The 17,178-nt window shown below is 43.5% G+C and overlaps 1 protein-coding gene across 5 annotated transcripts in view; it reads left to right on the top strand.

Annotated features, from left to right (window-relative positions):
• Positions 1-4,510: 4,510 nt before the first annotated feature.
• STOX2 (storkhead box 2) overlaps positions 4,511-17,178 on the top strand; it is a 129,120-nt gene continuing 116,452 nt past the window's right edge. For 2 of the 5 annotated variants that reach the window (XR_004549866.1, XM_034064898.1), the window contains exon 1: positions 4,511-4,687. Coding sequence is in view for 1 of the 5 variants with exons in the window: in XM_034064898.1 (XP_033920789.1) it covers positions 4,526-4,687 (162 nt within the window). In the remaining 4 variants the exon portion in view is untranslated. The remainder of the gene's footprint in view (positions 4,688-17,178) is intronic. The other 3 variants (XM_034064904.1, XM_034064901.1, XM_034064902.1) reach the window with 2 other exon arrangements.

Below are 17,178 nucleotides of genomic sequence, written 5' to 3'. Positions count from 1 at the left end.
AATAATTCACCATGGCACATAACACAGTGCCATGAAACAGTTGTGGTGGACTTTCTTTTGGTATCATTCTATAAAGTTGGGTCTGCCAATGAGAATGATTTCCCAGTTTTGTCTTATTGTATAGGGCTATATGTAATGCATAGTAGGAAGAGCAGCAGTAGCTGGGCATCTCTAAGTAATGTAGGGAACACCAAGAAGCAAGATGCTCATTTGAGAGGCCTTACTTGTATGGTCTTATTCAGTGATTTGAGAAGTAGTTACCAAGAATTGCTTTGCTTTGCCAGCCCTAGAGAAAACAAGCAGCTAAGCTGTGGATGTATACCAGGAGCAGCAGGGACAGAGGAAGGGGTTGCTCTAGCAGATTGGGGCATAAAGTCCAGCCCACATAGGCCAACATAACCCAATAGGGTGTTGGCAGTTTGTGGGGGCAGTGAGGGGGAAGCTGAACATATCGGGCACTGCAGCCTTAGCCACTGTGCTTACGTGCAGGACTGGCAGATGACAGTGTTATGAACAAGGGTTGCTGATGTTGGTGTGGCAGGCTGAGGAGAAAGAGGTATTATTTTAGTAATAAGTCCTTTGCAATAGCTTTTCCTTGCTGTGGTGGCTTCAGCATCATTGAATATTATTCTCAAAATCACACCCTTGTTTCTTTCCTTGCATCTGCTAGTGTGGCTCAGCCAGACCACATCCTACAGCAAAGTGCCTTCTGAAATGTCACATCCGAAGAGAAGCTTTTAAGTCCTGTGGGGTGCTTTGGGATAACCACTCCCTTATGCTTCAACCTGCTAGGCAATACATAAAATTGAATCTTTGACAGCATTTATTGCACCTGCAAAAGCAAAGTCAGTTTGTATAGTAAGGAGGGTTTATGTTGTATCTGCATGCGAGGGAATCAAGTGCCTTCAAGTGTAAGGAAACTAAAACCTTTGGGACCAAATCCTAATGTCAGAGCTTAGTCCTTTGTGTAACCCAGCTGGCTCAGCCAGCCAGACTGGGAGCAGAGAGACAGCATCTTTGTATAGGACATATTTATTGTTAACTCAGCGTTATGGAGAACAGAGGGAAGAAAGAATGTAAAGACAGGAATTTGACAGAAATAGTGAAAATTGAAAGAACAGTTGGGATATACATTCATTTGGAGAGGAAAGCCAATGTAAGTCATCCTCTGGGTCTTGTATGTGTGTATATTGTGCTGTGGTGGTGGCTGTATTCCAAGACACGGGTGGAATTTCTGTGCTTTGTTCTCTGTTTAAGAGGAATGTTGAAAATACTTTCTGTCTTGAAGGCGTGGAAATACTTTGAAAGTCTAATGTAGGACTGAATGTAGAGTATTTAATGATCAGAACTTGAACAGAGTAGGCAAGGCTTTTTGAGAAGCTGGGTTTTATCACTGGATTTTGCATTCCCAGTCTCCTTTCCCTCACAACTTTTCTTCCCCATTAAAAAGCTGAGATGAGGTAAGATGTATTAGCGTGGAACCCTGTGGCTTTCATTACCATTGTGTAGGGTTGCTCTGACAAGTATTTTGGAGGATTTATCCGTGTATGGTTCTGTTGGCATTATATTCTGTTGGCATTATAGGTACTCAGCCTCCACTTCTAAAATAGTGGCAGAACTTTATAAAACAGGGCCTTTATCTTTGCTTTAGGTGAGCTATTTTTATGGGGCAGCAGTCTGCAAGTGAGGATGCACTCTGCCATTGATCTATATAAGCGTACTGTTCTTTGCCCTCTTGCTTCTGTCTCTGTCCAGCTTATTAGTTGCCTTCTGGAAGCAAAGCCTGTAACTCATTTTGCTCTGAGCCATTTCTTGCATTTACCTTACAAAGGTAAAACTCTTTGACACAGAGCAGAGGTTCAGTTATTAAGGATGTAATTACCTTGGTGAAGAATGCAGGGTGTTTAAGTGCTGCTGTCAAGCTGGGCTGTGTTTTAAACTAATCTGACAGGTTAAAGAGGCTAAGAAGTAGCCATATTTTGCTCCTATGACCTTGTTTAAAGGTAGTGAAGGACTTTTCTCCCGTGCTTTTTCTCTCCTGCAAAATACACAAGTTTTGGTTAAACACTGAGCTTGCTGCTGTCTTTCCCCTGCAGTTGTGTGAGCAGTTTCAGCTCGATGAGGAATGATTGATGCAATCTCCTGAAATTAGACATGTAGGTGTGTTGTCATTATTAGCCTGCTAGTGGCAGTTTAGCTATTTTATCTCAGTTATAATTAAAAGAGTGTTACCTGGAAGGGAGTGAGAAGAGGAGGGTCAGGAAGCTGGAGCTGGAGCCAGACCCAAGGCAGGATGTGTTTGGGCCTGTGGGTGGGATGCATCTGGCAAAGATAGTGCCTGTAACTGGCTTTTAGCTATCAGACTTCCTTTATACTGAAAAAAAACAAAAAACTCTGGTCCCAAAACATCCAATTTACACCATTATTTGAAGAGCTTTTTTGCCACTTGGTGAAAACTTCTGCGTAGCTTTCCTCAAATCAACCCCAAATGCCCCATCAATGTATGGGGCTTTTCTGTCTGAGATAAAGCATTTTCTGCTTATACAACTATTTATTTTCCCCTGCAGAGAGGTGAGAAGGTGTGTGTAGTTTAAATGTGACCTGCAAAGAGTGTCTACTTGAAGTATTTTGTTTTATGACCTCACATGATCCACAGCTTCCCTCGTGAGCTGTGACTGACTCTTCAGGCCTCAGGGAAAGGAACCGTGTCTTTGTTTCAACCTCGTTCATCTACAGAATGAAAATAAACTTGAAGTCTTTGTTGTGTGTCCTTCTACTGTTATTGCTTTTCCTTGGAGTGAATTTGGCAGGGACGTCACTGGGGAGCTCTTGAAAGTGGCTGGTGCTTTCTGGCTCCCTGTTCATACACCTCCGGAAGATCTATGGACAGAGAACAAGTGCCAAATCATGTTAAGAGGTTGGGAAATCTCTTGTGTCTAAATTAATGCATTTGAAATGATGGAAATTTATTTGTAGGGATAAAATCCTTTTAGAAGTAACTGGTAGTGTCATCAGGGGAGTGGTAAATGTAGCATCCCTAAGTGACGGAATCTAAACCAAAGCCTTCCTCGCCGAAGACATGCAGGAGAACAATGCTCATTGCTTCACAGGAAAACACCCAACCTTGTGATTACTTGTGATGGGCCAGATGTGGCCTTCTGCCAGGCTTTAGTAACAGTTTACAGAAGAACCAAGTTTTACTCCTGAATGGGGCAATAATGTTGTGTAAATGAGATTCTTTTGAAATGTTTTAAAAAATCATTTTAACTAGTGCTGAGTGAGTTCTTTCCCTTATGGACTGAATTGTGTCTGGTAGAAAATGAAACCCCATTTCTCTAGTGAGGGGGAAGGGGTCTGGGACAATAGCCACAGACTCAGAAAGATGCTGAGCATCAGCAGGTCTCTGGTGAGGAAGGAAACTGGCTCTAGCTGGAGGAAGGGGGGCTGCTTCTCATAATCCAGAGGAAAGGGTGTGAAACATAGCAATAATTGCAGGAAACAATTGTCGTTGTTCTAGGTGGACTGCGCCCTGTACGGCACATGGAACTAAACATGGGTCTCTGAATCTCATCCCTGTGCTGGTTCAGCCTTGTAGTACAGTGAGAAGGGAAACTGTGAAGTAAAAGTGATCTTGGGTGGCTTTGGTTTTCCTCTGCGGAAAGGTGGGAAGGTGAGCAGAGTTTAAATGTACCCAGCAAAATGTGAATGTTCAGTTTCAAATATTTCAGGGTCAGGCAGAAGGCAAAACACCTATATAAACTCCTGGCTTCTTGTGCCTGTGAGCTACCTCTGTTTGGGGTTCTGGTATTAACACTATATAAAAGTCTTGGGTTTTTTTTTCCCTCTGTCTTCCCTGTAATTTTTCTTCCAGTCGTGAGGAAACTTTTCTCTCTGAACCCTGATTTACCTTCGCATCTTTTCTGTCTCAAGACCCTTTCTTGGTCAGGTCAGTACCTGTCACCATCCACATTTGGCTGCTTTGCTTTTGACTCTCCTCTGTTCTTACTCCCAGATATTCTTTGACCTGCCCTGCCAGCACCTCCTTGATTTGGTCTTGCTGCCTCTTTTCTGGGCTGTCCTGCACATTCCTATTGGCTGAGTACTCAGGCCCCTTGCCAGCTGTACATCAACCTGCTCCAGGGTCTCTGCTACCATTTCCATATTTCTTGGCGGGTCTTCCTTGTTCATCTCTTTCCATCTAGCCTTTTATTGCCTTTCTTGTGATGTTCCTCTCTGTGTAGCTTGCTGGTGGTATGAGCCATCTCCTTACATTCCCTCCCAAGCACCATTTCCTAATACCTCCACAATTTGCCTGTCCCATCCCATTCAGGCATGTAGTGAGTAGTTCTTCAGTCTTTGCCTCTTGCTCATCCCGGGCATTTGGACTACGTGCACAATCTCAAGCTACAAACTTTCGAGGAAATCTAATTCAGTCTTTACGAGCTCAGACCTTTGCAGGATGTAATTACCTCTTGCTGTCATCGCTGAGACCTCCTTCCTGCTTGCTTACCTGACGCAGGCATGCATGCACACATATATACATATACAGCATCCCTATTTCCCCCAGGTCTTTAGCCTCTGCTACTGCCGGATCACCAGTGCTGGATCTTTGCTGTCATTGCTTCTTTGCACACCTCATTCAGCTGTTCCAGGCTCTGCCCAACTTTCTTCCCATCTGCTGAGCCAGGTATTGTCCTCACATTACCCTTACCCATCATACAGGCAAGGAAAGACTTGCTCATGCATGTATGCAGTGTTTTTCTGGGATGGCTGGGCTTTACTTTTGCTATATTGAAGTAGCCTTGGTGGTTACCTCCTTTGAACACCTTCATAACCTTTGGAGAAACCTTTTTTTTCAGCATCTCTTTCCCATGTCAGTGCTCTGTTTTTTGTTGTTCCCTTACTTATGGTCTATGGCAGGCAGGCACCCTTCTAGATAAGGGTACTTCCATATCTCAGTCTGTCCTGAGAAGTGTGTGGCTTTTTATTAGGTACTGAAGTATTTATTAACAGCTCAGGTGAACATATCCCCAGTGTGGCATTTTCTGTCAGTGAAGTTAAATTCTTATACTGACCTTTGTAAGAGGGGGGAAAAATGTTATAAAAAGGCACTTTGGAAATTAACTGCAGGAGGATCTCTGAACTTATGGATGGCATAAAAAGAAAGTATGCTTTCTTGGAGAAACAGCCTTTTGTCAGTGTACCTGCTTCCCCACCCCGAGATGTGCAGTGAACATTGTCACTACTGTTTCTTGGGTTAAATGCCAAAATAGTATTTTGCCAAATATATGGGTTAAATGCCAAAATAGGATGTGAGTAATGAAATAGTGTTGCTGCATTCACTCTGGCTTGGACAAGCTTGTCTGGTTTCAATGCCATTGCAGCGATTGTGGTATTACCCTTTGTTTTCTCCCTGCTTCTCCTTGGAGGCTGTCTGGCAGGTCCTGGAGAGGCAGAGGGCAGAGTTTGCAATCCAGGATGGCTTTATCCTGGATTTGAGAGCAGAAACCCAAGGCTTCCCTTTCCTGTCCTTTGTCCCCTCATTTGTTTTCCCCATTTCTTGGTGTACATGAGGTCATTTAATTCAAGCAGTGGAGTAGCAGAACAAAGCAGTTTTCAAAGGAAATACAAACTATCTTTATCTGGTTTTCCTTTCCTTTTTTCCTATTCAGCAAACTGTACAATATTTAAGAATAAAAGACTTGCTAGTTCTTGTATTGCAGTTACTGAATTATTAAATCTCAGAATCTCTGATTTTGCTAAAGAGTAATTAGTGTGTGCAGTATCTTCCTGGCATGTGCTGGAGATGTAATCAGGAACCAAGACGCTCTTAGCAAGAGCTTTGTTAAAGCATACTTTAAAATACCATCTTACCAGAAATGGAAAGAGCCTGTAGTCATATAAAAAACAGCTCTCAGAAGCTGAGAGGTTTGGGAAGACAGGATCGGATATAGGTACTGTTAGAGGCTTTGCTCATCTGGTTTTATCCTTCATTAAAATTTCAGCATAGATCCTCATAACACAGTGTCAGCAGAAACGAAGGCAAAGCTTAAAGGATTACTCTGATTAATGCAAGGATGCAAGTTTTGGGTTTTATTTGTTGCACTAGAGCTGAAGGAGTCGTTTAGGTGCTTACCTTGGACTCATGCCCATGTCTAACCATATGGTACAGCAGTCGATGGAATGCAGATAACAACTTCATTTTCTTCACTATTTAGGTTCAAACTTGTGCTAGCAGGTCCCCTCCCAGGCTTTGTTTCACCCCACTATGTGAAACTAGTAGGGAAATTCACCTCTCTATGCCTCAGTCTCCCCATACTGTAAACAGCAATAATAATATACAGCTTCTCTTTTAATGTGTTTGGAGCATGGGGATGAAAAGCACCAAATATGAGCTTGCTGTTTAATTATTTGGCCTATTGCTTGTACTCAATTTGTCTGACCATGCAGTGGGAACACCCGTGATTGGGAAACCTGGGCTTCCCACATTTATCTGGGCAGCACCCAGGTGGTGGTGCTAGCCTGACCAGTTGGGCTGTGACCTACAGTGCTGGCAAATATAGCTGGCATTATCCAGGCAGCCACTTCAAAGGATGAGGGTAGGAAGGGAATGAAAACTTGCAGGTGGGAAAGCATGCTTTGTACCTGAATAAAGCAAAATTTTCCTCTTCTGACCAGGGAGCCTGAATATATGGGCAGTGCTGCTTCCTAGGTAATTTGAAGCTGTACTAACTCTTCAGAAGAGAAGTCAAAACAGCTAATCCATGTAAACTATTGTCATACCTGTGTGGTGAAATCCATGTCTGTCAGCACTGAGAAGTTGCTGTGCGGGGTTGAGTCAAGGCATATTGGGGCCCACATTTCCCTGAGTGGCATGGGAGCAGGGTCTCAGAGAATAATGCTAATTTCTCTTTCCTTAACAAATTGCTCATGGATGACCTTTCACATTTAGGGTCCTGAGACACACTCTGTCAACATAGAGTATGTTTTTACTACTTTTTACAGGTAGACTTCACACAGAAGGAAACTGCTTTGGAAGGGACTTTGAAATTTTGGAGGCAGGCTAAACTAGCCCCTGGAAGGCTGCTATGCATGCTATCCAGATGTCATGATCTTCTGAGAATAGATATAGATATTGCATGTGTGATAGATATATTACGTGTATATTTTACACATTCCCATTTAAAAGTAAATGTATAAAACCCCACAAATAAACCAGTAACTTAGGAAGAAAGTGCAATATGGAGCTATTGTACAAACGATTGTACTGTGCTATAGTATTACACCAACTGAACCAAGCCTATGAGCAAAACCTTTTGCCTTGGATTTAAGAAGCATATGGTGTGTCCTAGTCTCACTGAAGAAACTGCATGTAGGAGGAGACAGTTTCAGGGCACAAGACCTGTTATTAGTTATTCCTCTGCTTCCTGACTCTAAGGCTTCTTGGCCTGAAAGTGGCAAGCAATCAGTAAGGTTATTTTAGGGGTTTTGGAGCTAATCTACATAATTTTTATGTCTTCAAGGAGAAATCCGATTGTGGAGTCGCACATTACTCTCTGCAAATTTTGGGGAGCTGATAATGGTCCAGAAAGTTTCCATAGATATAAATATTGGAGTGCAGTTAGGCAAAATTAATGTTAAGTATGTATAATTCAGAGTGCCCATAGCTTTTAAAAGCCGTAAGGTTCTTTGCCTTCCAGCAGCTGACGAAATCTTCACTCTCTCTTTCATGTTTTTGTCCTGTTGCCTTACATCTTTTATTTGACTTCATTGTGTTCATCCAGTTTATGCCAGCAGTGTTAACTTCCAGTAACAAAATTATGTCCTTGAGATAAAATGAAGAGTCCTGTTTTCTCTTTTAGATAGGTGAAGTACAAATTCATTAATGTGGTCTGAAAAAAGTCACAGTATCAGAGTATTCCTCTGATATATCTCAGTATATCTCTGATACTGAGATAGTGTCAGTCCAGCCGTTTTCCTGCATGGTGTGACATACCTGACATATTACTTGCTTTTTCCTCCTGCTTTTCTCCTTTTCCAGTTTCATTGCTGTTTTTCTTTCCTGTTGTGTGGAGACGATGCTGATGATATTTTCTTTTCTGCATGTGTAAGCCGTCTTCTGTCTTCCTGCTCTGTATCACTGCTGTTGCTCCTTCCAGCAGACAGACCTTCACAGCTTCTACATGAAATGGAAATTATTAGATGTAAATGATATCTTAACTGCATGTAAAAACTTAAGTATGTAAAATGAAATTGTTCTTGCTGTAAAAGAACAAGGGGAAAATGACCTTGTATTTGGTTTTGACACCATAAGCAATTGCTTGTTTATCTGAATGGCCTGAATAACTTTGTGGATTCTGCTATTGCTTGTGGTCTGCAGATACCTAGGTTTGAAGAATTACTTGTGCACCATATAATTCATGACAATGAATGTTTCAGGTCACTGTATGTTGCAGTTGACATGCTAGAGGGAAGGGATGCCATCGAGAGGGAACTTGACAGGCTCAAGAGGTGGGCCCATGTGAACCTTGTGAAATTCAACAAGATCAACCAAGTGAAGGTCTTGCACCTGGGCTGGGGCAACCCCAGGCACAAAGGCAGGCTGAGTGGAGAATGGATTGAGAGGAGGAGAAGGACTTGGGGGTGTTGGTTGAGAAGAAGCTCAACATGAGCTGGCAGTGTGCACTCACAGCCTGGAAACCAACTGTATACTGAGCTGCATCAAAAGAAGTGTGGCCAGCAGGTAGAGGGATGTGATTCTCCTCCTCTGTTCTCATGAGACCCCATTTGCAGTACTGCATTCAGCTCTGGGCCTCCAATGTAAGAACGTGGACCTGCTTGAGCGAGTCCAGAGGAGGCCCTGAAGATGCTCAGAGGGCTGGAGCACGTCTCCTATCATGACAGGCCGAGAGAGTTGGGCTTGTTCAGCCTGGAAAAGAGAAGACTCTGGGAAGACCTTAGAACAGCCTTCCAGCATCCGAAGGGGGTCCTACAAAGATGCTGGAGCGGGACTCTTCATCAGGGACTGAAGTGATAGGACAAGGGGAATGGCCTTAAACTGAAAGAAGGTAGATTTAGATTAGATATAAGGAAGTTCTTTACTGTGAGGGTGGTGAGACACTGGCCCAGGTTGCCCAAAGAAGCTGTGGCTGCCCCATCTCTGGAATTGTTCAAGGCCAGGCTGGACAGGGCTTTGAGCAGCCTGGTCTAGTGGAAGGTGTCACTGCTCGTGGCAGGGGGTTGGAACTGGATGATCTTTAAGGTGCCTTCCAACCCAGACCATTTTGTGATTCTGATCACAAAGTTTTTATAGGAATGGTGTTAGAACATCTCACGACTTTTTCAGGCACCTAGCTAACCTACACATTGTGATTTTATATTTATTTTCAGTTACGCTTAAAGCCCAACCCCAAAACTTGCTTAGATAAATATTAGTTAAATATTTCCTTGGTGTGCAAGCTGTCTAATTCAGACTGAAGTCACTGTAGCATTAAATCACAATGCAGAAAGCCAGAAATATGCAGGATACAGGCCATTAGTTGTACATTATGAGGGAGGAAAACCCTGCAGCATCCCACACTCAAAAATTCTCATTTAGCAAGCCTCAGTTTAATACCCCATGTCCTCATTTGTGCTGTGTGGGACACAGTTTATATGCCAGGAAGTGGAGAAACCTGCTCCTATCTGTTACTTTGACACTGAAAAGAAAACATCACATCTGGTTCCTCTGCATGTTTCTCCCAATGAAATGAGATGTCATGGTCTGGTGGAGTGAGAGAAATGGGACTGGAAGTGTTGGTCACTGACTGCCCAGCTGGTAGGCAGCTCCATGCTTTGTTGTGGTCTGGACCAGATTTTTCTTGGCAGATGCTTCCTGCTGGTGTTGGCAGTGCTGACAGCAAGGGTGTAAGCAAGGCTGCTGATTCCTGCTGTCATTAGTCATGTCACTTAGGTCATTACCGCTGGCCTCAGGAGCCCTCCTTCCCTGGCCCTGCCAGCCATGTCCACCTCATGGGAGAGGTATGCTGGGAAGTGCTCAGCTGTAAAATGGTAGGGTAGAGGCAGTCTAGGCATGTACTGTTGTTTTTTAATTTTATCTTTTTTCCCTGAATAATGCCTTTTCCAGTATTTTCCGAAGGTCAGGAGCTGCAGAGTGCTTGCTGTCAAGCTTGCACTTGCTCTGCTGCTTTTGAAATCTGAGCTAATTTTTCCTTCTTTCAGGCTTCCTGCATGACTGCAGGTCTAGAAGGTTTGATTCTTCACCTCACTGAATAACTTACTGCTACATGTGATGTATTATCCTGAGTTTTGGGCATGATTCTGCAGGCTCGTTACAATGTCTGCTCTGTTTCTGAGGGATGCTTGTTCAGGTGGCAGCTTTGGTTCTTCTCTGGTAGATGTCTTGTGTGTCTCTTGGCAATGCTGTTAGGAGCTCGACGTAGCTGGCTTGGTATTCCTCTGCGGGGAAAGTGAATAAGGAGGTGAGAATTTGCCTTTTAGCATCAGTAATAGTTTGGAGCTGATTGAACATGTCCCAGGCTCACTACATTTTCAGGTCCTAAGATCCTGGGAATACTGCTGTGGTTGCATGCTGGTTGTCCTATGGCATCATAGCAAACACCATAGTCTTTGTGAAATGTGTGCAATAATGTTTGCAGCTTCTGCACGGTTGGATAGACATAATGTCTTTAGGACTCTGGCCAGGCCCTGTGGTAACTAGTGGCTGCAAGAAGGTCTCTTGGCTTGTCGAATGAAAAATCAAATGCTACTGTGAAAAGTTCTTGCAGACCTTCCTGAATCTGAACATGGTTGTGCCTGGCCCTCTCTGAAAGTCCAGCCCAGAAAAAGCGTTGGGCTGTTGAAGATGTTAGAGGGTTTCACACCAACCCAGGAGCTTCTATGCTCAGGACTGCCTGGAGCCATCTCTCAGGTAGACCATTACATGGATGGGCCACCTCTGAATAGGCTCAGACAGCTGGTTTTGCCACACCACCATTTTGTTGATTTTCACATGAACCTTCCTTGGTGCTGGCTGCAGGAAAGCCATCCCCTGCAGACTGCTTATGCTAAGGATGGGGTTTGTTAGTGTGCAGAAAACCAAACCAGGAGTGTGAGGGGGTAAAAGCATCCCCTTGGGAATGGATCTGGATTTTGCACAGATTCATATGGGTAGTGCTATGACCATGACCCTTAAACACCGTTGTTTCCCTCCTGCTGCTGCTGGGTATCATTACTTACCAGGAAACAGGTGGAAAAGGTGTCCAGGAAAAATGGACTAGGGTTTTGAAATAGGCAATTTAGGTTTTGGGAGCTGAGGTGAGCATGCATGTTTCCATTCAGCATCTGTTTCTCTGTGCAAAATGGCAGGAAATATGGTCTTTCAATCACTTTGACACTTGTCTGTGCATTAACTCAAATGCCCCAAATATTTCACAGTTGAGATAATATCAGTAACAAAATAATACTTTATTTCAGTGTTGCAAAAATCTGAAGCAACATTTTTTGCATATTGCTCCCATCCAAAGCATCCATTGCTAAACCAACACTATGTGTAGCCTTGCATCATGTGACGTGGTAACTACAGAAAGCATCAGCCTCCCTCTTCTATTCTTCTTTCCCTCCTGCTCCCCCATTTGGGTTTGGAAACCACTCACGATGTCTACCCATAGCAAATCTCTTCAGTTCCCTTTGTCACGGGAGCAATGCAAGGGAGCTGAAGAGTAGCTAATGGCAATTCTGACTCCCTTCCTCTGCCCCAAAACTGTGCCTGCTTAAACACGCTATGCATAACTGGCAGGTGGGTACATCTGTGTGTTCTTCTAGAGTCAGGGGTAAGAGGAGCATCAGGAAACTCTTGTGTTATGAACACTGGTGGAACTTCTCAGGCTCTGCTTTCTACTTCTAGATCAGGATGATTGTAAAACGCTAACATTTTTGTTTAAGGCTCCTTGATCAAGATGAAGGCCAGGACAGTGCAGATATGAGCCCCAGGTCATTTTAGGTATGGAGGAGCAAAGTGGGCCCCTGGAGGACAGGAGGGAGAAGGCTGGTCATAGGCTGCTTTGTTTCCATCACTAGAAATGCTTTATTGTGTATTTTTACTTCTACCACCCTGGGAAGGTCTATAGCTGCAAGCCTCAGCATACACGAGCTGAGCAGAGTGGGGGGCATCACAACACCTAGCTCTGCCCTTCACAAAAGTAACACCAACTTTCCTCTACCTTCCGTGTCTCCTCCGTTGAAGTTCTGGGCCCAGGTAAGCCCTCTGCAACCCAGTACCCAATCGGTTTGGTTTTCCTTTGCAAATCACTATGAAATCTTGCTACAATACTCTACAAATAGCAGTGCAGTTTTTTAATTCCTCAGGACCACCTGTGCAGAATTTTGCTTCTTTAAGTGCTGAAAAACCTGCAAATGTAGCTTTTCTTTTTATTAAAAATAAAAAAAAAATAGTTATAACTATGTAAAGTTTATGAAACATCCAAGCTTTCAAGTGCACAGTGTACAGCACAGTTGTACTTCCAATTTCAAACCATTTTTTCCTATAGCAAGAAGGTCAGAGCTCTCCTGCAGTTTATCAGCAGGGCTGTACCTTTCAATTGCTTTGAAAGTGAGCAAGGTTCTTTCTCTAGTGCCTTGCTAAATGTTACACTAAAGCAGCTTGCATACATTCAACTGCTATGGTGAACTGAGAACTGAAGAGATTTCTGCCTCCCCCCTCTTTTTTTAAACCTGTTTGAACTGCCCTGGAGCAGAGATGAAAACCACTAAAACCATTAAAAGTCAGCAATCTAGGATTTATTTTTTGTTTCATCTTGACTGACTGAAAAACAGCTGGAATGAAAAGCATCCACCTCCATGCCTGGAGAAAAGAAATCTTCAGGTATTTCTCCAAGTAATTGCAGTAGCTGAGATTTGGAGCTGGCTGTAAGGCCCCTTGCTGTTCCCATGTAACTACTAGTCAGTCTGGATTGACCTCTGTATTTTTACAGCATGGGCTAAATCAAGGTCTGATGACAGAGCCCTTGTGCAGAGGCTGTGGTGGTTGCTAAACCTTCCTCCTCCTCCTCCATCACTGGGTGCTTTGGCTGAGCCTGGTCGACATGGCACCCAGCCACTCCTCTCCAAAGAATGAGCTCAGGAACACTGGCCCTATTAATATATTTTATTTGGCATTATTAGAGAAAACCCAGCCCCAAGCCCTCTGTTGTCAGGATTTGCTTTAAATAGCCAGTTCTGGAAACAGGAAATACCTTTACCTCTGGAACAGGAAACAGATCTGACTATTACATATTTGTTTTAAATCTTTTAATTATCCATTGCTGCCCTTCACCTCTGATTTTATTTCCACTGCTCAGCAAAATTTTCTATTTATTTTTGATAAGCCAGTATCTGTGGTTATTGTGCAAGACTATGTGCCGTGGAATAAAACAATATATTTTGTTTTAAAGCTGGCAGGGCTGATGTTTTCTGTATCCATCATCTTCATTATATGTATGAATACAAAAAGTTCTCTTCCCTGAGGTTTGAGACAGACGTATGGTCTGGTAACTCAAATAATGAAAAAAGAAAGGAGAAAATGAGAATTGGCATCACAGAACTAAATGAAGGACAATATTTTTTTAATGATTTTTAAGGCTAATAATCAAAGCCTACTGACAAGAAAGGGCATAGAAATGGAACTGGAGTACTTTTAGAAATTCAGGGCCAGAAGGGACTTCAAGCTATCTTCCAAACTATCTCCTTGCCCCCAAGAAGGATAGATGTTTATCTTCAAAACCTCTGATGTGGGTGATTTCACAACCTGACAACAAATTCTGTGCCAGGCCTTCACTTTCTTTGTATTCAGAAAGATTTTTTCACGATACCCTCAAAACGTCTTAGGTGTACTGCTGGATTTTGTTTTAATTTGTGCAGTAGAATAACTGATGACTGTCCTTCTTGTCCTTACCTGGTCTCAGGACTGTATATTCTCCAGATGTATTTGCCACCTCTGTAACCTCTTAATCATCTAATTAAAAAGTTCTAGATATATAGATATGTAGATCAAGTCTCTAAATGTCTTTTGGCTCTTGTTGCTTGCTTTTCGGACTCTATCCCAAATGTGCAAAATAACTCAGGAAATGGCAGGCACATTAGGGATAAAGAGTTATTTTCAGCTGAGCAAAATCCCCATCTGAAGCTTTAGGGTTGCTGAGCAGAGAGAAATAGCTGCCTCTCAAGCTGTGCCCATGCTATTCTGTAAGTCTGTGCTTTGGTGGTCTTTGCAAAAGCTGTATGTCATTGACCTCTGGTTTGCAATTCTCTGTAATGTAACTTCTGTGTTTTGGTGGTACTGCTGCCTCCCCATTTATTTCAATTCTGTTTCTGTGGAGTCCTCCTTTCTAAGCAGAGCAGGGTGCTATTAGCTGTCCTGAGAATGTGTTGGCTCTTAAATAATCACAAGCAGAGCCACTGTGCCAAGTTTTGGTTTGGAGTAACTGTTTTTTCTGCTTCCAGACCTTGATGTAGCTCCAGAAAAATAAGGGTGTTTACGGATGCATTATGAATTAGCACCCCGGTTGCCAGCACTTTGTAGCTGGGTCCTGGCTCCAGCTCTCATGCTGTGATGCTTTTTGTGCTGTGAATGTGTGCTCAAGCCAGAAGAGCATCTCCATCTAAGTTTGGCACTCATGTCCAGACCTTCTCCCTGCCACAGTGCATTGGGTTGCTCCCAAAGCCTTTTGGTAGCCTCTTGCACACATGATAGGATTCATCTTCACTCACCTTAGCTCTTCTGCTGCCCTGGACACTGAATTTATTACTTCTTGCTTGTTCCTTCTGAGGCTGGCAGGGCATTGATGCCACATGCCCTCCTTTCCAAAGCACCCCAAGACGCACAGAGCTGTAGGGGTGCAGAGGATCAGTGAGCTATATTTGCTGTCCAGCCTGTGTGATGCTGGGCTGCAGAGACCCCCTGAGCTGGATGGAGAAGGGCTCTCTGCTCTTCCCCAGTGCTGCAGCTCACCCCCACAGTCCCAGGACATGGCATCAGCATCCATCTTGCATGTTGCCTGTTTGTAACCTTGCTTTGTGCTTAGCTAACTCCTCCCGTAAGGGTCCTGGGAACAAAGGCAGTGGTTAACACTGGTTTAGCAGTTACCTGCCAATAGATGCAGCTATTAATCTCTATACACCCCACTGGGTAGCCAAGCAGAAAGCATCTAATAAACTGATTAAAAAGCTGGGGAAGCCTGTCTTGTTCAGTAAGCAACCCCCAAATGTATCAACAGCTTTAATTCACTTCTGGTTAGCACAGAATCTATAGTATCTCGTCCATACTCTAAGCAGCATGTCTGTGCCCAGCACAGTGCACTGCACTGCTCAGCCCTGCAGCTTTCACCTGATCCCTGGGATTGGTCTGGCCCAGGACACAACTGCTTTTGATGTTAACTTCATTAGCTCTCAGCAAAGGGTAGCTGCTCTTGGCAAAGGATCCTAAAACAGTCGCCACATTAGCAAAGAAATAAAACAAACCAGAAATAACTCTTTGTTTTAATTCCAGTGTAACATGTCAGAGCAGTTTGAGTATGCTTTGGCATGCTGAGTGGTAATGGAGATTTTTTCTCTGTGGGTTAGTTTGAAAAATAGCCATCAATTGCAGCTGAAAGAACAAAGATGTGTGTCTTCCAGATCGGTAGCTTTGTAGCTCAGAGAGTCTGCACAGCTCACTGACTGTTCTGATACCTCCTTGTTCTGAAGTAGTGTGATGCTTTTCTCTTTGAAACATAACCAGTGGGAAAACAAAGAAATGATTAGCCACAAGCTGAAGATAAGATTCCAAATTATGTCCCCATAAATGTAAGGAAAAAGAAAAAGTGGTATTAATTTTTGTCTTTGTCAAGTTTCTCTGGAGCCTATTGAGGAGTGTGGTTGAGTTTACCCAAGGTTGATGGGAGCCTTGCTGGCAATTTCATCATATGTCTTGGTGTGGCTCTGTCATGGTGACAACTCATTTTTTGAGCGCACTTGGGGAGCTAGTTGGAAACCCTGATTCGATGTGGAGTCTGGCTGAGTGTTTTTGCTGCCATCTTCCCAGGTTGCAGAGAGGCAGCTGGATCTGTGCTTTTTATTTGATGTCCCTGAGCCAGGGTGCTGTGTTTGTGCCTATGTTTGGGTGGCAGCTCTTTACTGGGTCAACACAGTGGGTGTGCTGAAGTCATTTTGCGCAGATGCTCAATTTCCTACTTATACAGCAGTGACTTGCCAGGGCACCTGAACATGCATATGAGCTGGGCTTGGGCACAGTACATGCTCTGACTGACACTTAGCTGCTCTGCCTAAGGATGTGGCTTCTGGCTGTATCAGAGGAGTAGGGCTGCTGCCAGAGTAGCCTCCCAGCTGGCCACATGCAAACCCTGTGCCTCTTTCACCTCAGAGTTTTATTCAAGACTTGTACTGTTTAATTACTGCCATTCTCTATAATATATGTGAAGGTGCTAACCATTCTTCTAATTTTCCGTAAGTGCAGGACGCTGAGCACAGTCTCTTGGACTGCAGTGTACGTTCTTCTAATGTGACACGTCTTGCTGCAAATAATTTACCTGCACCAAGTGATCATTATACTCCTGTTTGGTATATGAATCAGAGGACTGTTGGTATAAAGCACACTAGCATTTCACAGCACAACTCATATTGTAGGCATTAAGTATTCAAGGAGTTAAGAATATTCAAGTGTATTTCAGAAGGAGGCATGTGAAAAATGGTAAGTAGGTTCCCTCTGCTGCCTTGAAGGAGGTTTGCCCCTTTTTTTTTAACCATGGATGATCTCTACTGTTTGCCTTTCCTTTAAGCAATTGCACAGCTGGTATGTTTGTTGCTCTGTTGCTGGAGAACTATTGAATCTTTGACCTGTGGCTTCACACATGTATTTTAGCATTTCTGTTAGTTTCTATAAAATATGAGTAAAATGTAAAGCAGTCAAATTGCTGTTTTTTCTGATGACCAAGGGCCTGGAACGTGTGCTGTGGAAAAGGCTGAGGGACGGCCTTGTTCAGCCTGGAGGGGAGATGGCTTTGGGGGGAACCTTACAGCAGCCTTCCCCTATCTGTGGGGAAGTTAATGAAAAGATGGAGCCAGGCCCCAAGGGACAATGGTTGCAAACTGTAATGGGATTTTATGTCAAAATATTGAAAAAAT

Source organism: Melopsittacus undulatus, chromosome 7 (genome assembly GCF_012275295.1).
Source record: "Melopsittacus undulatus isolate bMelUnd1 chromosome 7, bMelUnd1.mat.Z, whole genome shotgun sequence".
Taxonomy (NCBI): Eukaryota; Metazoa; Chordata; class Aves; order Psittaciformes; family Psittaculidae; genus Melopsittacus; species Melopsittacus undulatus.
The sequence above is the reverse complement of the archived record's forward strand: the minus strand, read 5'-3'. Positions and strand labels throughout refer to the sequence as shown.